The following is a 25,069-nucleotide window of genomic DNA, read 5'->3' on the forward strand; positions in this document are numbered from 1 at the left end:
GTGGTGCTTTCCAAAGCTGTCAAAGACAGACTAGTTAACTTTCCTTCTCTGCTCACCCTTGATTATTTTATGCACCTCGTTATTCAAATTGATAGAGGCATAGGGAGAGACGTCAGGAAGTAACCCCTGCAGTTATCCCTCCTAATCTCACCTCAGAGTTGGCACCCAAACCTCAAGTTTTTGGCCCTGGAACCATGCAATTGGGTTCTACCCATTTGTCTTCAGAGGAAAAGGGTTGTAGGTGGGCTAATGGGCTGTGCCTGTATTGTGGGGACAAAGGGCATTTACGCGACACATGTCCCAGGAAACCGGGATAACAGCAAAACCTAAACAGGCATGGGGAGTTCTGTTTGGGTCATGCTATCTCTGCTCCCCAACAATTCTCTTCCAAAGTACTCATTCCAGTCCTCTTAGATTGGGTTAAGGGTTGCTTAAAAAGTTCTTCCTTTTTAGATAAAGGAAAACCTGGAAAGAGAGTTCATAAGGCCCTTCTCTTCTCTTGCGGGTGCCAGCTTCTTTTTTGCAGAGGACAAAGATGGTGGCCTAAGGCTGTGCAAAGATTATAGAGGTCTGAATAAGATCACGGTCAAGAATCATTATTCCGTTCCCTAGACCTCTGACAGCTTTGATAGAGTTAAAGGTGCCATAATCTTTTCCAAACTCAATCTAAAAGACACATATGATTTAATCCAAATCAGGGAAGGGGACAAATGGAAGGTGGCTTTTAACACTCATGATGGGCATTACACTGGTAATGGCCTTTGGGTTATGCATCAACCCAGCTGTCTTCCAAGAATTTGTAAATTATATCTTCCATAATCTTCTGGGTTGGTATGTGGTGGTGTACCTGGATGACATCTTGAACTATTTTTCTAACTTAACAGATCATTGTGCTCATGTTCAGGAGGTGTTTCGTAGGTAACACTTAAAAATGGAGTCAGCCAAGTTTCAGGCAGTGCCCTCCATTCATTTTATAGGGGATGTTATTTCTCAAAAGGGATTAGAGATGGAGCCAGCCAAGGTTTAGGCAATTCTAGATTGGGTGCAACCCCTGTCTCTGTGAGCCATTCAAAGGTTCTTAGAGTTTGCCAATTATTACAGGCAATTTATCAAGGAGCTAGTGGCTCCTATAACTGCCATATCAAAAAGGGGACAGACCTTTGTATTTTGGCTTGAAGAGACGGTAAAGGCCTTTGAACTATTAAAAATACATTTATTTCAGCTCCAGTATCCAGACTCTACCATTCCTTTCTTGGTAGAGGTGGATGCCTCTGAGATTGGAGCAGGAGCAGTTTTGTCTCAGCAACACCCTGTTACCAATAAGATTCATCCCTGTGCTTACTTTTCTAGGAAGTTCTCTCCTGCTAGATAAATTATGATATTGGTAACAGGCAATTACTGGCCATTAAATGGGTCTTTGAGGAGTGGAGACATCTTTTGGAGGACGGTAAATATGTGGTTAAGGTGGTTACCGATCATAAAAGTCTCTTGTATATCCAATCTGCTAAGCACTTTAATCTTAGAAAGGCCAGATGGGCATTATTCTTTACTTGCTTCAATTTCATCATAACCTACAGGACTGGAGAAAGAAATGCTACAGCTGTTGCCCTCTCCAGAAGTTTGTCTCTAATCCTCGAGAGAGAGGTCAGAACCCGATTCTATTGTCGCTAAGCTGATTGTGGCAGCACAGATCTGTATTCCTCCTTGTCTGAGGCTCTCATAAATTTCATGCCTCTTCAGTGAACATTGTTTCTGATAAAGTTCAGTTTGTTTCAAGTTCTGGCAGGCCTTTTGTTCACTTATGGGCACTGATTTGTCTTTTTCCTCTGCGTATCATCCACAAACTAACTGCCAGATGAAAAGGAAGAATCAATAATTGGAGCAATAGCTCAGGTGATACGTCTCCAGTAATCAATATAAAAGGGCAGACCTTTCTTCTGTGGGCTGAGTTTGCATACATTACAAGTGTTTCCATGCCCTTAGGCTCTAATTAAGGCAATAGCAATGCAAATAATTTGAATAGACACTATGGGGCAAATTCACTAAGAGCCGAACGCTAGCGTCAATTCGCTAGTGTTGGGCATTTTCGTTACTTCGCAAATTCACTAACGAACGCTGGTGTAGATTCACTAGTGTTACTTCGCACACTTACCCTGGCGAATTTTCGCTACGGACATAACTACGCAAATTCACTAACGCGCGCAGTGTACTGAACGCTACCTTTTACGCTAGACTTCCTTCGCCACCTCAGACCAGGCGAAGCACAATAGAGTAGATAGGGATTGCTTCCAAAAAAGTTCAAATTTTTTCTAAGTCCCAAAAAACGCTGGCGTGTTTTCTATATTATGGGTGATAGGCTGAAAAAGATTGAGAATTTTTTTGGGGCTCCCCTCCTTCCCCCCTAGATTTCCTAACTCATGGCAACTTAACTATACAGTGGGCACATGTGTAGGGCAAAAAAATAATTTTATTTGATGTTTTGAAGGTTTCCCATGCATTTATAGTGATTCTACGTATTCCTCCATTGAAATTTGAATTTGGCACCGTATGCAAATTAACCTTCACTAGCGTAACTTTGCTTCACTTAGCGAATAAACGCTAGCGCAACTTCGCAACCTTACGCTACCCCTGTGCGCAACTTCGGATTTTAGTGAATTTGCGGAGCGCTGGTGAAACTACGCCTGGCGAAGTGCGGCGAAGTTGCGCCTGGCGCAACTACGAATCTTAGTGAATTTGCCCATATGTGCTACAGATACTTGTTGCCCCAGTATAGTTAGCCTGGGCTTTAATAATCCAAACAATTAGACCCCTCCTATTTTCTACTTTTTCCTTGCCACAATCTTCGTCACTAAATACAATAGCAGAAGAAATTTGATGGTTTAGTGGGCCATTAAGTGTCAATGGTGAACTTTATTTTGGCTTATAGTGCAGTCTTATAATACTGGTATACTGCACTAAATTAATCTTGTGGACTTTAAAGGAGAAGGAATAGCATTTTACAACTGGGGTGCCAAAAGTAAGGCAACCCCAAGTGACTACTTTTACTTACCTGACATCTTGGGCCGGTGCTCCGATCAGCAGAAAATCGTATATATGTTCTGGGGTTCTTCTAGCTAGCACCATGGAGAGATCCTCTACCTGCTTCTTTGGTTTTCAAATTTCCCAGGGCAAACGCATGCACAGTAGAGAGAAATAGCCGTTTTTTTTGTTAAAGTTCGGCTTTTCGATCTACTGTGCATGCGCAGCCATGAGAAGATACAATCTCTCTGTAGTGCTCGCTAGAAGAACCCCAGGACGGTGCGGTTTTCTGCTGATAGGAGCACCGGTAGTCACTTGGGGGTGCCTAACTTTTGGCACCCCCAAGAGTAAAATGCTATTCCTTCTCCTTTAATGTATACTTTGATAATTCATTAATTAAATGTTAACATAATAGTATAGTGCTAGGCATGTAAAAATAATGCTTATAATGATATTTAGCAAATTATGTGGCATTTGTTTGTTTTGGGGTTGTAAAAATATGTGTTCCTTAAGATAACATATATCTAACTTATGCTTCTTGCAGGCCCTAATTGCTGCATTTGCGGTCTCAGGATATTCTTCCACTTACTACCGAGCAGGAAGCAAACCGTTTAACCCTGTGCTCGGAGAGACCTATGAATGTATAAGAGAAGACAAAGGATTTCGTTTTTTTTCAGAGCAGGTAAGTTATAGATTTGGATCTTGGTATGATGCATCTTGGTGCCATTTATAATTCTGTGCTTCTATGGGCTGTACATAAAATTCCCATTTCAGATTAGCACTGCCAGCGTGACAACTTTAAAGTCAGAGAGCTGGTCAGATAAGGATGAGGGGGGGCAAACTTTAGGAAAAAACTTTTAAATTAATCTACAATCCCTAATCTACCATCCCTGTTGGCATTAGGATTCTGAGAATTGCATTTCTGCATCCATAGGTTGGACACCTTTGTCCAGTTGATCAGACAGGTTTAAACATTTTCATCATGAATCAATGAAATCAGTCAGTGGATGGTATAGTCATATAATCATTGTTTGAACGACCAATCGATGTGCATGCCTTTTGTGAAAGTACATAAAGGGATAGATAGCCATTGGTTAATATATGTGAGATCTTGCAGCCTACATGACAAACTAAACTTAAAGGTACAGGCTGGGTGCCCAAGACAAATGACTTTCTCTGCTTTACCCTAACACCACTGATGATCAATGTGGGACAGTATGGCACTAACATTGCCAATTCATTTGGTTATAACCATTCTCTGGTTATAATGTTTTTCTGGTTATAAATAATAATAATATTGTTATATTACAGGTTAGCCATCACCCCCCAATTTCAGCCTGTCATTGTGAATCGAAGAACTTTGTCTTCTGGCAAGGTATTTTTAAAGAAAAAGTAATCAACTACTATTGTGTATTATGTATTTTGGTGCATTATTTCTAATAATACATAAGATTCAAGTGCATCACTTCGATTGTAAGGTCTCCGCTATAGCTTTAAAAATCCCACAGAGGTCACATTACCATAAACACAGCCTCATAATACTCCACAGAAAGTTTTTGAACCCAAAATGGTTTGGAAAAAAAGAAAATTCTGTTAAGTTAAATCTATAAGGGTAAGCAATCCCAATTTAAAAAAACATTTACTTTATGTGGAAAATGAGGCTTGAAACACATTATGTCTTTTTATAGTCACGCGTTTTTTTGGTTTTGTCACACTTTGCATACCACTGAGAATCACATCACACTGTTCCATTCATTTTTAATTAGGCAGAAAAACTAAAATGTTTAAAAAAAATTGTCCTACTATCACCATATAATGTAGTAGGTCCATTTTTTTTTGTATTTGCTTGAATTTTGTTGTAGTGGAATTGTAAGCTCAATTCTCAATAAACACCAAAATACCCCTTTGCCTTTCAGATATCAGATGGAAAAATAAATTTTGGGGGAAATCTATGGAAATATTGCCTTTTGGAACAGTGAATGTTACATTACCAAAGTAAGATTTATTTATTGTTCTTTTAATACTAAAAGTATTTTGTTCTGACATTTGTCATTATTTCTTATTTTTATTTTGCCTTTGCATAATTGTTAAAGAAAAAATAAGTTAATAAAGACATATGTGGTGGAGGAAGAGGAACTATGTGACAAAGATACTCGGGACCCTTTTTTATTCCTCTTAGTGCTTGTTCCTCAGGGAACACTTCTCTCTATACTGAGTGCTATATATCAACATCAGAAGGTACAATGGGCAGTGAGGGAGTGAAGGGGTGACACATACAGGCCTCACACTTTCCGCCCCTTATCAATACAGATATGACTTATGCAGCTATTGATGCATTTGTAGGTAAAATACACTGGGATTCCTGATGTTGCTTTCTGCTCCAAGAGTTGGATGTTTAACAGGCACTCAGGTCAGAGAGCAGCATTCCAATAAATTCTTGGTATGTAAGCACTAAGGGAAATATTTGTGGGAAAGAGCACAGAGATCTGTGCCAATTTGCAGAGAGCCTTAAGGTGGCCATACACTATAAGGGTAAGGCCAGACGAGGAGCTTCGGGGAGATTTTGTCGCCTGGCGGCTTATCGCCGCGTCTTTTGCGCGACTATCTCCCCGAACTGCCTCAGCGTCTTTTCCCCATAGGCTACAGCGCAAAATCGCCTGCGCTAATGCACATGCGGCGATGCGTTTTCAATAGTCGCCCAAAATTGCGCAACTTTGGGCGACTATTGAAAACGCATCGCCGCGTGTGCATTAGCGCAGGCGATTTTGCGCTGTAGCCTATGGGGAAAAGACGCTGAGGCAGTTCGGGGAGATAGTCGCGCAAAAGACTCCCCGAATCTCCTCGTCTGGCCTTACCCTAAGATCCGCTCGTTTCGCAAGGTCGGCAATGGGCTCCGAGGGGTCGCAGGACCGCATCAACTAGCCAATGTGGTCCTGGATCGTACAAAAAATCAAACTTGACAGATCGATCAGGAGGACCCGTTGGGAGCCCCCACACATGGGCAGATAAGCTGCCGAATCAGTCTTAAGGACCTGCCTGTGTATGGCCACCTTTAAGCAGTCTGTAAGATGCAAAAAAATTACCTTTTTTAACACAGCTTCACAAATGACTTCTAGTATTCCAAGGAATATTTCATATAGCTGTCCAAGGATATGGTTTTGGGCCTGCAAGAGTGGTGGATTGGCTGAAATGGACAGGTATTACAAGTAAATATATCAGTGTTTTTAAATGTATTTTGCCATACACTGCATCGGTTATCAGGGTCGGACTGACCTGCCAGAGTCCGTGGGTCCCATCCAATCACAAATACCATTAGCCTTTTCTGTCTATGTGACACATATTGGATTTAGAATTGTCTGTGAGTGGACCCTTCAGTTCAGGTTCTCTGATGGGTCCTGGGTCATTCAGCCAGTCTCAGATGTATTGTAGATGTGTTTTTGCATTTGCATTGGTGTATGATAAAACTTAAACCACAATCAGAATAGATGTTTAGCAAATTAGTTTCACAGTTCTATATCTCATTGTGGGAAACCTGTTTATAAGGACAAAATGTACAGAGATACAATTCAGTCTGTCATTAGGTTGGGTGCACAACTCTGGAACCTTCTGCTTATGAAAGGCATTGTTCCATTGTAAAAACAATTATGAATTATGGAAAAGCCGACTACATTTAATTCAAATAATCCAGATTTTAAAAATTATTTCCTTTAGCTCTGTAATAATAAAAACGTACCTTGTACTTGATCCCAACTAAGATATAATTAATCTTTATTGGAAGCAAAACCAGCCTATTGGGTTTATTTAATGTTTATATGGCTTTCTAGTAGATTTAAGGGATGAAGATCCAAATTACGGAAAGATCCATTATCTGGAAAACCTCAGGTCCAGAGCATTCTGGATAACAGGTCCCATACCTGAACAAGGTTTTAGAAATGTTCTTTTTAGAACTGACAATTTTTTTTTAGGTATGGAGATTGTTATGTCTGGAACAAAGTCACCACATGCATACACAACATCCTCAGCGGGAGGAGATGGATAGAACATTATGGTGAAATCACGATCCGGAACACAAAGAACTATATTTCAACGTGTAAAATGACATTTATCAAGGTAAGAACTTCTGCAAGATCAGCTGAAGCATTATTGATTTTCAGTTACAAGCAGGCTGACAGGGACAACCTTTTATGTCTTTATCTGTAATGACACAGAGCTGTGCAATAACTCCTCTCCTACACATGATGTGATTTTATACAGAAACATTTTTATCTATATATTTATAAGTAAATAGAAAAACCGCACCACCCAGGACTTTGTATGGTGAAAAAAACAGCAAATTTATTCTCAACATTTCGGCTCCAAACCTTGAGCCGTCTTCAGGAGACCTCTCCTGAAGTTGGCTCAAGGTTTGGAGCCGAAACATTAAGATTAAATTTGCATTTTTTTCATCTTTTTTTCATTTTCATCTTGAATAGCAGATAACCCTATATTTTACTTAAGCAAATTTGTTGAGGGCTTCTTATAGCAATGAAAACAAAAGAATATGAGATTTTAAATTCACCTTTACAGCATTCTTTTAGGGCAATGGAGACATGCTCTGAATCGCACTCATCTCCCTCATACGACTAATTATATGATTGTATTTAAAAGAGTATTGATGTCGAGTTATATTGAATTCTTATCCATTATACTGTTCCAAGTCTGTCTTTCTGTCGTTATAATGGAGTAGTAGTGCAGACTCATATGTATTTTAAAAGCCCAAATAAATATGTTTGAATTGTACCTGTCTACAGCGCTAGATTTTTAACAGTACCAGCAAATGAAGACTGCATCAAGTTTCTTTATTGCAAAATAAAGTGCTTGATTTTTGCCTGAAATGAATATTGTTTAGTCTTTAGTTAATCAGGTTCGCATTGGAAAGATTTTTCTCCCTGAATATTTCCCAGGATACACAGACAAAGAACAAGCTCCCCCCATGTGTGCCGTGGCCTTATATTTTGAAACACTCAGCTTTGTAACACAATTTGAAAGACAGAAACAACAGATCAACATCATCACATTGTACTTAGTAAAAATTTTTTTTGAGTTCACAGTCTTCTGGAGCATTTAAGGTTCCAAGGTTACACAATACAAAAATTCAGTCCTGTGACGACAGCATAGGGGTATAGTAGTACTGAGCATCTATTAATAAATATACATTGCTGGGCTCCACTCACATATTGCTTGTTAATGAAATACAATGACTGCATCTCATATAGTGGGATTTTCTGTACATTTCCCACATATAATCTGGAAACCTGCATATCCTGAACTTTTGTTGACTTTAAGAAAAGACATAGAAACATAGACTGCATGGTTAGATGATAGTAGTATAACTTGAAGAGCGGTTATTGATTCCCTTTTCAGTCAGCCGATCACTATTTGTAGTAATAAAGCTCACAGTGGTTTAATTTATTCCCATTTCATTCAGTCAAAGGAATGAATCCAAATGGTATTGAACTGATCTTTCATTTGCTATGCATAGCTGAACTTAATGAACAAGTGCTTAACGAATGAAAGAGAAGCGCAGTGAATATTATGTTGTAATTATGCTGTAATTTTAATCCTGTACATGTGTGCAGCAGCTAACTAGAACTGGGCTTTCCAATCACTAACTCTTGTGTCTGACCTTGGAAAACAGCATGAGTCCATTAAGTCCATTTGTACCTGCAGTTGCTGGGATCCATTATACAGAAACCTGTTATCTGGAAAGCTCTGAATTACAGAAAGGTTGTCTTCCATAGACTCCATTATATCCAAATAACCCAATCTTTAAAATTTTCCTTTTTCTTTGTAGTAATAAAACAGTAACTTTTACTTGATCCAAACTAAGATATAATCAATCCTTATTGGAAGCAGAACCAGCCTATTTGTTTTATTCAATGTTTACGTGATTTTCTAGTAGTCTTAAGGTATGAAGATCCAAATTACATAAATTCCTGGAAAATCTGGAAAGCCCCAGGTCCTGAGCATTCTGGATAACAGGCCCCATACATGTATTTAATTGATGTCAGTGTTCCCTATAGGTCTGTACCAATGGGAGCACAAGTAAAGATGGCCAAACATTAGAAGATCCGTTCTTTCGGTGAGGTCGCTAAACCAGTTGATCTTTCACAGATACGCCCACCTTCAGGTGGGAAATATCAGGCTGATCTGATCAGTTGGCCCTCAGGCCAACGACTGCATCATAATTGTTCAGAATTGCTGCTTTGCCAGCAGTTGGATGAGGGGCTGCATCAAAAAGCAGATGCAGGCTTGATATGACAGGGAACTGAAACCTGCCTGATTGACGTCTTCCTGATTTTCGCCCAGATATTTGTCGGTAGGTCCCCATAAATGGGCAGATAAGTTACAGAATCGGTCTCATGTATTGCCACCTTTAGCTCTCCGCAGTTTTTTCACAGATTCACAGGGAAGACTCAGAATAGTCAACTTCTGCCATGAGGTGAACAAGCTGGGACAAGCTGTAAGATGATGATTTGCTGTCTATTTGTCTGCAGGGAAGCTACTGGAACTCCAGTGCTAATGAGGTCCATGGTGTTGTGATGGATCAGGAAGGAAAAGTGGTTCATCGGCTCTTTGGAAAATGGCATGAAGGCCTGTATTGCGGGGACGCACCTGCAGCAAAATGCATATGGAGGCCAGGTAAAGTGCCTCGACTATGGAATGGAAACTTGACAGAATGTATGGCTGTAGAGCATAGACCACTCATTCATATAAACAATACTGTCATGTTCTGCTCTCTGATGTTCATGAATGTAGACATTGTAGTAAATGTATTTGGCGTATTTAATTGTATATCTATATACCCTGCCACAGGAAATTCTGGGGTTTTCAGTGCGTTCAAACTTTCTCTGCATATCTGCATTTATAATTAAAACTGGGAGCTCTAATATGTTAAGCATTGGAATCGTATGTTAATAATATGTTAAGCATTGGAATAGTAATTCCCCATAGAGATTTGTGCTGTACCCAAACATAAGCAGATATTGTGCTAATGGTTTAGATGACATTGAACAAATTGACCTGGGCATAGGAGCAAACTATTCACAAGGAGGAAAACCTCTGCTCATGTGTACGCAACTGCCTATAAAGTATTCTATGACAATGGAAATGTGTGACTAAATGCATACAACAATGCAAGTTTTTGTCTTCACTCATGCATTTTCCCCTCCTCTCTATTATTACAAGAAACCCTACATTTTATGTTTTTCAGGGGAGCAGAAAATGTAAAATCAGGGACATGTATTATGCATTATATTGTATATTGGTGGGACCACATAAAACAGTGTAAAATTAGGAAAAACTTAAAATCTGAGTATCTAAACCTGAGGTTTCACTGTATAGAAAAGTTTGCATGTGTGGTGTAGCATCACCCCAAAACCCCAAGTCCCTATTTCAGCCCACAAATTGGTGGGAGCTTGGCAGGATTACCATCTGTTCTTATATCACTTACAAAAAGTATTTCAGCTGGTGGCCAGAAAGTGGCATAATGGAAAGCTAATAATTTGAAAAGCCATAAAAATGTCAAAATGAAGACTATTGGAAAATGTTGATTAGAACAGATAGCCAAGATGACCAATAACATGCTAAAGACTTCCCCTTTAAACTTCTTTTCATGTATTTAGTTTTACTGGATGGTTTCCTTACTTTCTGTGCAGGTGTTCTCTAGAATATTATTATTGTATTACTTTAATCTCTCAGGTTCCATGCCCACCAACTATGAACTCTATTACGGTTTCACGAGATTTGCCATAGAGTTGAATGAGCTGGATCCAGTTCTGAAAGACTTTCTTCCAAGGACAGATGCAAGATTCAGACCAGATCAAAGGTAAACATAAGCATGATACAAATAAAAGCAGGTGCTTCTCAGCTGCATAACATTATGCATGACTGTGTGACAAGGGGTCATTTACAAATACAGATGCAAGTAGGGTCGCTCTAAAGAGATACAAATGTTGTGCTTATTGAAACCACTCAATAGAGGTACAGCTATTTGCATCCAAAGATGCTCCTGTATATCTGTATAGATGTTATTGCATTCATCCTGCCTCTTCTACTGAATCGTACACAAATGTGTCTTTTGATGCTGGGGTGCTCTGGAGCTACCTCCACCCTGAACCCAATGGTAATTCCCATATCAATTTGGATCAATAGACACATCAGAATTGTGGCAAAAGAACAACACACTAATGCTAATTTAACAACTCAGTGGGGGTGTTGTTTGAATTGGTGGAGTAGGGAACAATCAAGGAGTCAAGCCACGTAGAATTGTCTTGAGTGCCAATACTCTGCTACTAACCACTGTAGACCACTGTGTAATTGCACCTGGCAATTAAGGATGCTAAAGCTAGGTATCTCATTAATAAGTACACTCATTCACATATGTTTCTTAATATTTGTACATGGATCTCTAACTTGAGCTGCTAGCTAACTACTATGACTGTTATAGGTTAAAAATCTTGCACACACCATCCTGGCTAGATTCCAGTTTGCACTATATTGCAGTTTGCCGATGAACAAATCATTTGCCCAAAGGAAAGTTGTTACTCTAAACCCAAACTTGGTTTGCCCATGTTTTCTTCTTGATTTTGTTTTAGGTTGTTAGAAGAAGGGAATGTAGAAGCAGCAGCTATGGAAAAACAAAGAACCGAGGAACTCCAGAGAAGTCGAAGAAAGTGCATGGAAGAAGACCACATAGAGTACACACCAAAATATTTCCGGTAAGCTTGACTGAAAAGGGAGTGGCCAGTGGTTTTGGTTCTGTATTCAGGCTCATTGCTTGCTATATGCAGTTTTATGGTGGGCCTGATGTAGGATTTTTCTGATGAATCGCTATCTCTGCTTGAGAGTTTTCTCCAGAAGTAGTATTACCTCTTGAAGGGGAAGTTCACCTCTAAATAAACTTTTAGGGTCAGATTTATCACAATGTAAGCTTGCCCAACAAAAAAACAGCAGTGGTGTAACTACCATACAGTGGACCCCGCAACTGTACAACTGTAGGACCTACAATACCCTGAACTACAACTCCCATCACCTTTTGCCTGTCTTATTACAACAGAATGATGGATTTTGTAGTTATAACACTTCTGCAGCACATGACTCTAAGTCAGTATCTCACGTAGCCCATATTCCATAACTTTTGGTCTGGTCACTCACACACTGCCAACATTGATGGCAGCAGCAGGAGGCCTATATGTGTGTGCATAATACAAAGAGAATATGCAAACATCTGTTGGCATATACTGTATATATATATATATATATATATATATATATATATATATATATATATAAAACAATGGGAGGAAGGGGAAGATTGATATTTAATTTTGACACATATTTCAATTACTGGTGGATTATAGATCAGCAAGCCTAACTACAATGTAACAGAAATTACACAATGGGACATTTAGAGTCCTTAGGTCCCCTATTGTCCTCAGCATGCACCCATGTAATCCCATACACATGATTGGGTAGATTGCATTGCATGCCATACACATCAAGCATTTATTCAGTGCAGAATCCGGCACCTGAAACCCTAATTCCAAAACCAAGGGTATTCATATAGCATATGTATTTTATTTGCTGCTCTTACAGCTTTTGCTCTTCTTGTAAGGTTCATTGTTGTTGGGGTTTGCTTTCATGCAGCCACATTTTAGAATGAAGAAGGGAGGGTTGCTCCTGATGTAGCGGTGGGTTGGTGATGTCAGCGGAAGACGTATTGACATAAGTAGATTATATAAATTGGTGTGTTGATGGATTCTCTGCTGATGGCATTGAAATGGGTAAGTTATGTGGTATAAGGGTTTAAATGGGCAGCTACAGGCAGAATAAAGGGTATTACATTGCTCTTAATTTGTTATAGTGGCCCTGGCAACAAAGTTCCCTCTAATTCAGTTCTCGGCTATGCTCAACTTTAGTGTGCATTTTTAAAAACTATGTGCTATTCCCAGGGCTGATTTTCTGGGAATGACATTTAATTTTTACTATCACAATATAGTAGCCAGAGGTTCAGTTTGTTGTCACTGGTACATAATAAATAATAACCTGCAGCAAGTACCTGGCATGTAAAGTGAGTTGGGTCTGGGGGTTCAGAAGTGCTGTTAAAATCTCTCAAATGAATGTTGCTCTTTTTGTTCTCTTCCAGGAAGGTAATCGATAACCATCAGAAAGAGATGTGGATTTCCAATGACACTTACTGGGAATTAAGGAAGGACCCTGGCTTTAGTAAAGTGAATTTACCTGTGCTTTGGTGATGTTGGAATGTGAAATTCAAACTTCAGTCTATAAAAAATCAATATCTATGCACAAGTCAGTTTCATATTTGCTACGAAGATGTCTTCTTTCTTCTGTTGGTTTTTGTTTGGACATGACATTTGCTTTCATATTCATCTAAAGCAAAAAAAAATGGACATTTAATAATGTATTATGTTAAAACCTATATGGAAAGCATTTGTTGCATTTGTACAGACCTTCAGAGTAAGTGTGTGTCCTGAGTATGCTTGTACTGCTGCTGAATGTAATCCAAAGTCATGTAACAGAGTAACCAATGCTAACAATATATTTAGTCACTTTGGCAACATGAGGTGGCCTCCAACTCTTTATTAAGGATGTAAAGATAGAAGTAAATAATACATTCATTACTAGTGTTTGCACAAATATTTTTTTATCAATATACAGTATGAAAGCCTGTATGAAGGCTGTATATTTTACTGGTTCCCAGTCTTGTCACATGTGCCCAAATAGCTTTCCCAAGGAGCCTGTTTCAAGTACAGTTCTGCTGAATGTCTCATAGATTAGACTAGGGGGATAGGGAGAACATTTTTATAGACAAATAAAGCCATTACTTTTTCTATGAATGAGCTTAAAGAATGGGATATTCTTAATGGAGTAGAGTGATAGAGAGTAAAATATATGTTGAATGCTTCCAGTCCATACACAGCATTTTGTAAATTATTTTAAATTAGATTTAGACATATTTTATAAGAACAAGGCATGTTATGTTAGTTATATCCCATGTGCTATAATGTAGTGGTTCCCATAATGTGTGGGGTAAAGCAAAGCAGTGAATAGAAGACCCAGTCTTCAAGGCAATCGGAAAACAATTTAAAATTACATCACATTTGGTGACCTAACCTTGACATGGGCTAATGGGTCCTTCCTCCAAACACTGGACCCGAAAGGAGGGCTTCAACACAAACATTCTAAAGACATATTGTCACGTTTGGCACCCTATATCCAGAACCCAAGCTAAGCTCCCTCACTTCTGCCTTTAACCGATGCCTTTCACCTCGGGAGGAGCCCTCTGCTAATCGGATGCCGCCAGGTCTTAATTGAGAGAGGAGCTAAGCTTAACGTTCTGGACGAGCAAAGGGGCACGATCGTCTCACCAGGATACTAGAAGGAAGAACACCACCAGGAATAGGCAGGCCGGACCAGCACAAGCAGAGAATCGTCAGACAGGCAGGAATCGAATTTGAGAACGTAGAAAAGTCGGAGAACATGCAAAGGATCAGGATTGGAGAGATCAGCGTAATCACAGACAGGCAGGGTCAGGATTGGAGAGGTCAGAGTAGTAAGTAGGCAGGCAAGGGTCAAAACCAGTAGATCAGATATAAAACACAATAGCAAGGCACCTAGGAACTTAACAAATTGAACCTAACAATAATGGATCCCATAGCTGTAGTAGTTTTGTGCACTGCTATTGCACCATTTGAAGTTCCATGTTCCTCCCCAATCATTTTCTATATCACATATTTAGTATAATCCACTCTATTCACGAAGCTGTGTAATATATTCTTTCAAATGACTAGAAGAATAGGAGCATTGATCATCACAACTTTTACACAGCTTTTTACACCATTTTATATGCTGGAACTTCCTATTCATCTGTATTGGCCATTACGCATTGTGTACAAGACACGGCGTAGTGTAACTAAGTTTCTGTAATGCATGTCATTAATTCACACATTAGGAGTAAATCAACGGACAATCATTTCCACACTCAATTCCCCTTTTATACTTTTTGAATTTCGCGCCATAGCGCGTGATATCATCACACCGGCGCATAAAACCGGAAGCGTGCCGGCACGCACGACATTGGGGAACCGGCACTTGAAACAGAAGGAGCTGCGCAGAGGGCGTCCATGCCGAAGGAGCGGCGGTGGACCCCGCTGCCCACTAGACCACTAAGTCCTGACAAATATTCTTTAATATATGTGTATATATATATGTTTATGAAAGACCTTATTTTAAATCTAAAAGTAGCTGGCACATTGGTGAGCATTACTGCCTTGATGTCTTGGGTTTTCTTCTGACCAGGGCACTATCTATGTGGTGACTGTATTTTCTACCAATGTTTGCATGGGTTTCCCCTCCACCCTAAAGTCCAAAAATATTCTGGTGCTTTAATTGGCTTTTAAGGAAACCAACCATAGGACGTGCCTGTGGCAGGGAAATATGATAACACTGAATTGACAGAGACTGATGGGAGTCAGTACATATTGCCTGTTAAGCACTGCATAATATGTTTGTGCTATGAATTAGAAACTGCCACTTATCTTTTAACAGCCATATTCTTAGCTCTATACCATTTTGGAAATATATTTACCATAAACACTACAAATGGGGGACTGTAAAGCCTTTGTTGAACACTCGGAAGCTAACAATGGTTGACAAAAGAATGTGATGTCATTTGGTAGATTAGAAACTGTATGTAAATATACATGGTCTGCTACATAAATACGTGAATAAATAAACATTGCTAATTTCCTTAAAGGAATAGCTCAGTGTGAAAATAAAAACTGGGTAAATAGATAGGCTGTGCAAAATAAAAAAATGTTTCAAATATAGTTAGTTAGCCAAATATGTAATATATAACGGCTGGAGTGGACAGATATCTAATAAAATAGCCAGAATCCAAATTCTTGCTTTTCAGCTCTATAACTCTGAGCTAGTCAGCGACTTGAAGGGGGGCCACATGGTACATTTCTGTTCAGTGAGTTTGTAATTGATCCTCAGCATTCAGCTCAGATTCAAAAGCAACAGATATGACCCATGTGGCCCCCCCTTCAAGTCTCTGATTGGTTACTGTCTGGTAACCAGGGTAACCAGTCAGCGTAAACCAAGAGAGCTGAAAAGCAGGAAGTAGTGCTCTGACTGACTTGTTATACATGAAATCACTCCAGCCTTTATACATTACATTTTTGGCTAACTAAGTACTAAGTACATTTTTTATTTTGCACAGCCTATCTATTTACCCAGTTTTTATTTTTACACTGAACAATTCCTTTAACATAAACTGATTCTAAACGTCTTAAACCTGACATTAGAGATAAAATATATGGCAGGGAGTGAAATACCTTTTAAACTACAAGGCTGTCAGCTGTCAGTTAGTAAATACTGCTCTGAGGGCACACAGGGGAAACTATAGCAACATTTTTAGTAGCAAAGTAGCACTGCTGACATATTTATTTATGTTTTGTTTTTGACTGTTTTGACCTTTTAATTTTATGAACTTCTAAACTGTTGTTTTGGTTAAAAACAAAGATTAATTTATTCAGGCCTTTGTGAAATGTCTGTGGCGCTGCTGACACATAACTGACAACATTTTGGAAATAGAAAGAGGGACAAAAAAAAGTTTTTGAGCATTTTCGTGGCCTCACCCCCTAATTAACATGTTTATTTTATAAAATGTGGCAGGTTATGCAAGTTTGAACACATTTCAGTGGTTTTTATGTGTTATTACAGTTTTGCTTATGAAGGTGAATCACCCTCTAAGCTTCCCTGCTTATTTTAATTGTTTCTTTGCTTATCTTAAATTGTTACAAAAGTATCTAAGTGCACATGCCAAAAGCCAATTACGTTTTAAAAAAGTTGTATATTTTTCTGGCTGTTCAGTGCAGGAGATCAAAGAGAAAGTCAGGACATTTCAGTAACAATCCGGGACTGCGGGTTAATCAGTCAAAATCGGGGCTGTCCTGCAAAAAATGGGACAGTTGGGAGTTATGCTGACACTAGAAAATATTACACACAAACCACTTAAAGCTCTTGCAAAATTTGTTTTAGGGCATAAAATGGATGTCTGACCCCAATGGTAGTTGGGTATTCTCCATAACAAAGGATTTCAGTAATTTAATCTTTAAACATATTAGGGATTATTTAAAAATCTGACTTTTTTGCACTTTGTGCTACTAGCCATTTGGCAGCATACAGACCTGCGTCTCCCTTCTCTAATACAACTGTGACTGTATTATTCAGCAATGTACTAGCGAAGAGCGAGGGGAGACATGCAGACCAGGTAAGGTATTTTTATCTAGTGCTCAGTGTAGAGCAGTGCTCCCCAACCAGTAGCTCGTGAGCAACATGTTGCTCCCCAACCCCTTGGATGTTGCTCTCAGCTGCCTCAAAGCAGGAGCTTATTTTTGAATTCTAGGCTTGGAGGCAAGTTTTGGTTGTATAAAAACCATGTGTACTGCCAACCAGAGCATCTTGTAGGCTGCCAGTCCTCATAGGGGCTACCAATAGCCAATCACAGCTCTTATTTAGGCATCAGCCAGGAACATTTTTCATGCTTGTGTTGCTCCCCAACTCTTTTTACATCTGAATGTTGCTCACAGGTGAAAAAGGTTGGGGATCCCTGGTGTAGAGAGTAGCTGAATGGGGACGAAGGTGCTTTCCAAATTAGCACAAGTGTGTGTCTCTTAGTGCTCTTGCACCTACCAGGGTCATAAGTGACCCATATCAAATCTATCCTTGGAGGGTAAAAATGCAATGTGCCATCACACACTAGCCTGGTAAAGAATATCAATACTTTCTGTGCTAACCCTGAAGAAGCAAATGCCTTTTTTGTGCCTAATGAAAGAAAACGTATAGTAAATAGAATTAACTTTTCAGTGTACATAAAAATATTAAAATAAAACATGTAAACATGGAGAAGATCAGTGGAAGAAGAAATTATAAAGATGGGAAAAACATGGAATGAGATCAAGAGAATAACAACAAATAGATCTGAATGGAGAGTCTTCACGGATGCCCTATACTCCACTGGGAGTTAAAGGAACAGATGATGAATAGGCTGGTTCTGCTTCTAGTAAGGATCATGTTTGGATAATAGACAAGGTACTGTTTTATTATTACAGAGAAAAAGAAAATGCTTTAAAAAATTTGGCTTATTTGGATAAGATGGAGTTTATGGGAGACGACCTTTCCGTAATTTGGAGCTTTCTGGATAACAGGTTTAATAATGGATCCCATAGCTGTAGTAGTTTTGTGCACTGCTATTGCACCATTTGAATTTCTATGTTCCTCCCCAATCATTTTCTATATCACATATTTAGTATAATCCACTATATTCACAAAGCTGTGTAATATATTCTTTCAAATGACTAGAAGAATAGTAGCATTGATCAGCACAACTTTTACACAGCTTTTTACACCATTTTATATGCTGAAACTTCCTCTTCACCTGTATTGGCCATTAAGCATTGTGTACAAGACACAACATAGTGTAACTAAGTTTCTGTAATGCATGTCATTAATTCACACATAAGGAGTAATGCAGGGCTTTACACCATTTTTCTGCCAAAAATGATACACGTTTATAAATAGGTAGAAACATTCCCTTGGCAGCTCTTCCCTTTACTCTGTGAGTGAGAATACCACTGTGTACACTATATGGCCAAAAGTATGTGGACACCTGCCTCATCTCAAGGGTACCAAGGTTATTAATAGGAAGCTGATCCTCTCTTTGCTGTTAAACAGCATTTACCCTCTAATATTCTTTGAAAGTTATCCATTAGATCAGGGGTCCCCAACCTTTTTTATCCATGAGCCACATTCAAAGGTAAAAAGAGTTGGAGCAACACAAGCATGAATGAATGCCAAATAAGGGGTGAGATTGGCTATTTGGTAGTCCCTATGTGGACTGGCAGCCTCTAGGAGGTTCTGTTTGGCAGTACATCAGTTTTTTATACAACCAAAACTTGCCTCCAAGCCAGGAATTCAAAAATAAGCACCTGCTTTGAGGCCACAGAGTAACATGCAAGTGGTTGGTGAGAAGCATATTTCTCACGAAAAACTAGTTGGGAGATCACCACACTGGGTGGTCAGTCCTGGTTCACATTGACATTCCAGTTCTTCCCATAGGTGTTCAGTTGGGTTGAGGTCAAGGCTTAGGTCTTAATTTAGCAGGGGGTTATTATTCTATTTAAACAGGAAAGGTTTTTCCCTGAATTGTTGCCATAAACTAAAAAGCTTGGAATAGTCAAGAATGTCATTGTATGATGGGTCAGCCATATTGAGTATTCAAATTCAAAATTAGAATGGGTTTCCACATAATTATGTCCATGTAATATATATCAGTGACCTTGCTCATTACCTGCCAAATATTCCCTTTCATTTTCACTGATAGGCTTTGGGAATTAAGTTTGTGTAAATTATGTTCTATGAATGGAGAGGCTAATGAAGCAGGCAGTAAAAAAGTACACTATATTACCTAACATATTCTTTGCTGTTGCCGTATTCGGTCTTGCTTCCCCTTTGTTCAGTTTCTTATCTTTCTTACTTGATTTTCTGAATAATACTTATTTTATTCCCATTTAAGGCTCAGTTAGAAACTGAGGGGCAAATTCACTAAGCGCCGAACGCTAGCGTTACTTCGCTAGCGTTTGGCATTTTCGTTACTGCGCAAATTCACTAACGAACGCTGGCGTAGTTTCACTAGTGTTACTTCGCACCCTTACGCCTGGCGAAGTTTCGCTAGCGACGTAACTACCCAAATTCACTAACGCGCGCAGTGTACTGAACGCTACCTTTTACGCTAGACTTCCTTCGCCACCTCAGACCAGGCGAAGCGCAATAGAGTAGATAGGGATTGCTTCAAAAAAATTCAAAATTTTTTGTCCCAAAAAACGCTGGCGTGTTTTCTACATTATGGGTGATAGGCTGAAAAAGATCGAAAAAATTTTTGGGGCTCCCCTCCTTCCCCACTACATTTCCTGACTCATGGCAACTTACCTAGACAGTGGGCACATGTGTAGGGCAAAATAAAATTTTTATTTGATGTTTTGAAGCTTTTCTAGCCATTTGTAGTGCTGTTACGTATTCCTCCATTGAAATTTGTATTTGGCTCCGTATGCAAATTAGCCTTCGCTAGCGTAACTTCACTTCACTTAGCGAAGCAACGCTAGCGCAACCTTACGCTACCCCTGAGCGCAACTTCGGATTTTAGTGAATTTGCGAAGCGCTGGCGAAACTACTCCTGGTGAAGTGTGGCGAAGTTACGCCTGGCGCAACTACGATTCTAAGTGAATTTGCTCCTATGACTCAGGGCAGCAAACTGCCATAGCTTTGCCTCTAATGCTTTTATTGTTGTCACCTAATATAAACATTGTGCTTTAATGCCATATGTGGCACTTAGGGCAAGAATTATGTAAGGCTTATGTGAGAATGTGAGTGGTCGTACTGCTCTTTCATGCTCACAGCTTGTGCAGTTGGGCCCCTGCTATATTTCTTGAGTGAACAGCATATTTGATATTAGCATTTTTCAGTAATCAAAAGAAAGTCAGTCAGTGTGTCTGTACCATGCCAATGCGGTTAAAATAAAGAATGCTACCAAAAGTGACTGCTGATAAGATGAATTCCTCTTTACTTTAATAAAATAGTAGGAAAATCCCAGTTTGACAATTACCGCCCTTTGCTTTTAGTGATCTACAACAGCAACTTCAACTTGCACATCCCTGAACTAAATATCTTATATACAGGGAAGTCATGTTATCAAAAGAGCTGAGATACCAACCCAGATCTAAAGTGACCCAGGGCCTCTCCTCCTCACCTCTCACAGCCCTGTTCCCTGCAATGCTCCCTGCACCACAGCTTCGGATGATACCAGAGAACGTAAGATGAAAATTCAGTGCATTTCAAAGGAGAAGGAAAAGTCCAATCATTGGGAAGACACCCCCCCCCCCCCAAAGACTGTAATCACTTAAAGTTCGATGCGAGTGAGCATTCCTTTTCCTTCCCTTTTCTGTCTTCAAAATCCCAAAGATGATGAAGGAGCATTTGTACGGAAAAAAACCCCCAGCTTTTTAACTTTACTGTGTGTTCGCACCCTTTTTGATTTTAAGTTATTTCCTATAGACAGGGTCGGGCTGGAGTTTGTTTTTACCCCATGGGGTAGATTTTAGAAAATAGTCATTCTAATAAATATAACTAATTCTGATACTTTCTGTAGCTTTATTAAGAGGCACATATGAAGTAAAACAGGCACCAAGTGAAACCTACTGAAAAAAGTGCATCTGTTGCTCAGAACTGCAGTTGTGTCTTAAGGTATAATATCAAGGCAACATTTTTATTATACACTTTTAATTTTCTACATAGGTGTAAATAGCGCTTACAGATTCCAGTTATATTTGTTGTCCTTATAAGAAATATTTTAAAGCAGAACTGTGATAGGAACATGCACCTTTCATGTGAGAGAATATGTGACTCCTGTATTGTACAATATGAGGCATAAAGTATTGCAGAACGGCAGTCTTATTAGAAAGGAGAAGTTTTCAAACTATTTATGTGTGTCCTCTTAAAAGGACAACTAAAGGTCTTATTTCCTTTAAATATACACTTGGCATATGCTTTCTGTAATAAAAGCATACCTACAGTATATAATTCTAGTGAATTCATTTTCAACGCTAGATGATTTGGTGGCCCAGCACATGCACTGTGTCCCCCGCTGGGCTTCCATAGTTTGACAGCAGCACTAGTATAAATGCCAATGAATTCAGTGGTCAGAGGAGTGGTTATAGGTCTCAGATGGAGGAGTGGTTATAGGTCTCAGATGGAGCACTGGAGAAAAAAATGGTATGTCATAGTGCTGCTGTAACTGTGGGCTTGTACAGCAACTCCATGGCAAGAGTAAATGAAAAAAGATCTTGTATGATCTTTAGCTCTTAAATAGCTTTAATTTTATAATTTCATTCTTTGTCATTCCCTGACACTATATGGATCAGAATCTTGCTGCAATTAGGCAACTGGGTGTAACATTTTCAGGGATACAGTGATGAAGTAACAGTTGTGAGTATCAAGAGCCGCACTAAATATTACTAAGGGCCCTGTGAAAAAATCTCTCCTGCAGGTGATGAATTGCCCAGCAATACCTGACCCATTGTAATAGCTGAAATGGCTGCTTCTAAAACATTCCAGGCAGAGATCCTGGGTAATGCATAGGGGGCATTTTTCTGCATGTAATGTGTTTTACACTAGGCGATGCCATCGAATGTGAAGGGGCAGGTATTGTCGGAAACTTCATTGCATGAGGGAGAGTTGTTTTCTCTTTGGGTGAAGAAGTGCCCAGTGTGACAGCACCCTTAAACTACATTTCTGGAGATATTTGTATACAGGGAGTCCTTGAGTAACATACACCTGACTTACATACTAGGGATGCACCGAATCCAGGATTCGGTATTCGGCCTTTTTCAGCAGGATTCGGCCGAATCCTTGTGCCTGGCCGAACCGAATTTGCATATGCAAATTGTGGGAAGGCAGGATTTCACGTGACTTTTTTGTTACAAAACAAGGAAGCTAACCAATTTTTTCCACACTCTTTCCTTTCCTGCCCCTAATTTGCGTATGCAAATGAGGATTCAGTTCGGTATTCGGCCAAGATGGATTCGGCCGAATCCAAAATAGTGGATTCGGTGCATCCCTATTAAATACAACTCACACTTACGAACAGAGGCTATTACAGTAATGTACTGTGGTTCGCTTGGCCTTTTTTAGCATTTTGCTTTAATAACCACCTGCCTTAATCAACTCTAGTGTGTGTGTTGTCTACTGCAGAGCACAGACATTTAAAAATAAATACTATGTAAAGACAAACAAACTTACAAACTTACAAATTCAAATTACGAGACCCTATCTCGTACGTAACCCAGGGACTGCCTGTAGAAGCACAGACATAAAGGTACATAGGCACCCAGTCTGTCCCTACAATTCATTAGGTAATGCATAATAAGCTGTTTACTATAATGGGATTTAATAACATATGTCAGAAGTGCTAATGTAACTTTGCTGTTATTTTGAATAGACATTTCCATCTGCTGCTGTTAGTGCTTGTTCTAATAAAACTCTATGTGCACTGTTTCAGTGAGACGTGGCTGTGTGTCTTTGTTCACTTCTATTGCACAACTTTAAATAACATTTTATATCCAATGGTATCTCCTATGAATAAAGCTTAGTGAGAGGTAAACTTGCTGTGTCCAGCGGTGCATCTGGAGGTGAAGGATTAGGCACATGGACTTTGCAGTACTTTTTTTTATATGGGGCTCATAATAACATGTTTAGACGGCTGCCCTTCTGGACAACCACTTGTCTGTAATGTAAAGCTGAGCACCAAATACTCTAAACTAGTGAGTGTGCTTGTCCCATGCACAGCCAATCCCTACAACTTGAGATACTTTTAGTCATGGTGTCAGAAATATTTATTTAATTCTAATGCAGCAAACTCATTTTAAAGATCACTGTCCTAAACTGTTGTAGTAAAGAATGGTTCAAGGGTTTCAAAAATAGTGACATGTTATGTTCGAAACAGGTCCTTTTGTCACCCTATTGCCTCTTAACAATTTGCAAAAATAACCGTGTATCTCTTCTGGTGAAATAATTGTCTTCATATGTAAAGTGTTACAGTATGTCTTGTATTTGGAGGTCATCCAATCCATTTATTTCTTTTAAAGTTATGAAGTCTGGTAAAATCACAACAAACTGCAGTGTAAGGTGCATTCTTTTCACTGTAAAAAGGCCACAGTTCTGCCATTATGCCTGTCAGCCACTAAATACTGCATATTTATTGGGATTGAGATCAAATTCATGCCCAAATATAAGCTGAATGTGTATCAGCTATTTTTTAAACCTGCACATTGTCAGTGTTATTTCTGTATGTGTGTATTTATCTGTATAGCATCACTAGTGGACGCATTGCTTTACAAAGGGGTATATAAACGCAAACAGGGGTATAGAAATAGTAAAAATAACGGTGAACTTAACCCCCTGCTATTAAAAAAAGCTACCCCCTACCCTACATAGCCCCCCTCCCTGCTCCTCCCCAGCCTAGGTGTTAATGCCTGTAATTGCCCCTAATCCTGTACTTACCGGTAACTCTCCTTGCAGAGTCATCGCACAGGAGCTCACGGGCGCCATCTTCGGCTCATGGGCGACATCTTAACCTGATCAATCACTGTTTTTAGTAGAACTTCTAAATGGCAAAAAAATTACTATTAGGTGTAGTAGAATAATAGAAAACCAATAGACCCAATAGTCATGACATGCATGCTGATGATTCGGTGTAGTTGAATCATTAATTGAGGATTGTTCAAAATAATAGCAGTGTGAAGTTAAATTAGTGGGGTCATTCCTTCTGTAAAAAAAATAGGTGTCAATTACAGCCCTTATTTAAGGAAAGGAAGCAGCAAATGTTGTGCATGCTGGTTATAGTGCATTTCTCTCTGAAAATGGGTCGTGTTCCAGACACTGTTCAGAAGAATAGCGTACTGTGATTAAAAAGTTGATCGGAAAAGGAAAAATATATAAAGTGCAGAAAATGATAGGCAGCTCAGCTAAAACGATCTCAAATGTTTAAAAATGGCAACCAAACCCTGAAAGACGTGGAAGAAAACAGAAAATTACCATTTGAATGGATAGAAGAATAGCCAAAATGGCAAAGACTGAGCCAATGATCAGCTCCAGATAGACCAAAGAAGGACTAAAGTTACCTGTGATACTGTTACAATTAGAAGACGTCTATGTGAAGCCAAGATATCGGCAAGAAGCCCCTGCAAAAACATGCAGAAGAGGTTACAATTTCCCAAAGAACACATTGATTGACCTAAAGAGAAATAAGGAAGCATTTTGTGGACTGATGAAAGCAAGATTGTTCTTTTGGGTCTAGGGGCCGAAGACAGTTTGTCAGTCGATCCCCAAATACTAAATTCAAGCCACAGTAGACTGTGAAGACAGTGAAGTA

The 25,069-nt window shown here is 39.3% G+C and overlaps 1 protein-coding gene and 1 long non-coding RNA gene across 4 annotated transcripts in view; one reads left to right on the top strand and one right to left on the bottom strand.

The window, feature by feature from the left end:
• Window positions 1-13,639, top strand: part of osbpl6.S (oxysterol binding protein like 6 S homeolog) — a 98,403-nt gene extending 84,764 nt beyond the window's left edge. For all 3 annotated transcript variants that reach the window (XM_018238894.2, XM_041579227.1, XM_041579228.1), the window contains 8 exons: window positions 3,563-3,700; window positions 4,330-4,393; window positions 4,935-5,013; window positions 6,984-7,128; window positions 9,555-9,699; window positions 10,759-10,885; window positions 11,655-11,777; window positions 13,205-13,639. In XM_018238894.2, the coding sequence (XP_018094383.1) occupies window positions 3,563-3,700; window positions 4,330-4,393; window positions 4,935-5,013; window positions 6,984-7,128; window positions 9,555-9,699; window positions 10,759-10,885; window positions 11,655-11,777; window positions 13,205-13,313 (930 nt within the window). In that variant the 3' untranslated portion in view covers window positions 13,314-13,639. The remainder of the gene's footprint in view (window positions 1-3,562; window positions 3,701-4,329; window positions 4,394-4,934; window positions 5,014-6,983; window positions 7,129-9,554; window positions 9,700-10,758; window positions 10,886-11,654; window positions 11,778-13,204) is intronic.
• On the bottom strand, window positions 12,363-24,258 carry LOC108703015. The gene is made up of 2 exons (XR_005964813.1): window positions 24,199-24,258; window positions 12,363-13,449 (listed from the first exon to the last, which is right to left on the bottom strand). It is a non-coding gene; the product is annotated as an uncharacterized LOC108703015 (long non-coding RNA).
• Window positions 24,259-25,069: the final 811 nt, after the last annotated feature.

Source organism: Xenopus laevis, chromosome 9_10S (genome assembly GCF_017654675.1).
Source record: "Xenopus laevis strain J_2021 chromosome 9_10S, Xenopus_laevis_v10.1, whole genome shotgun sequence".
Taxonomy (NCBI): Eukaryota; Metazoa; Chordata; class Amphibia; order Anura; family Pipidae; genus Xenopus; species Xenopus laevis.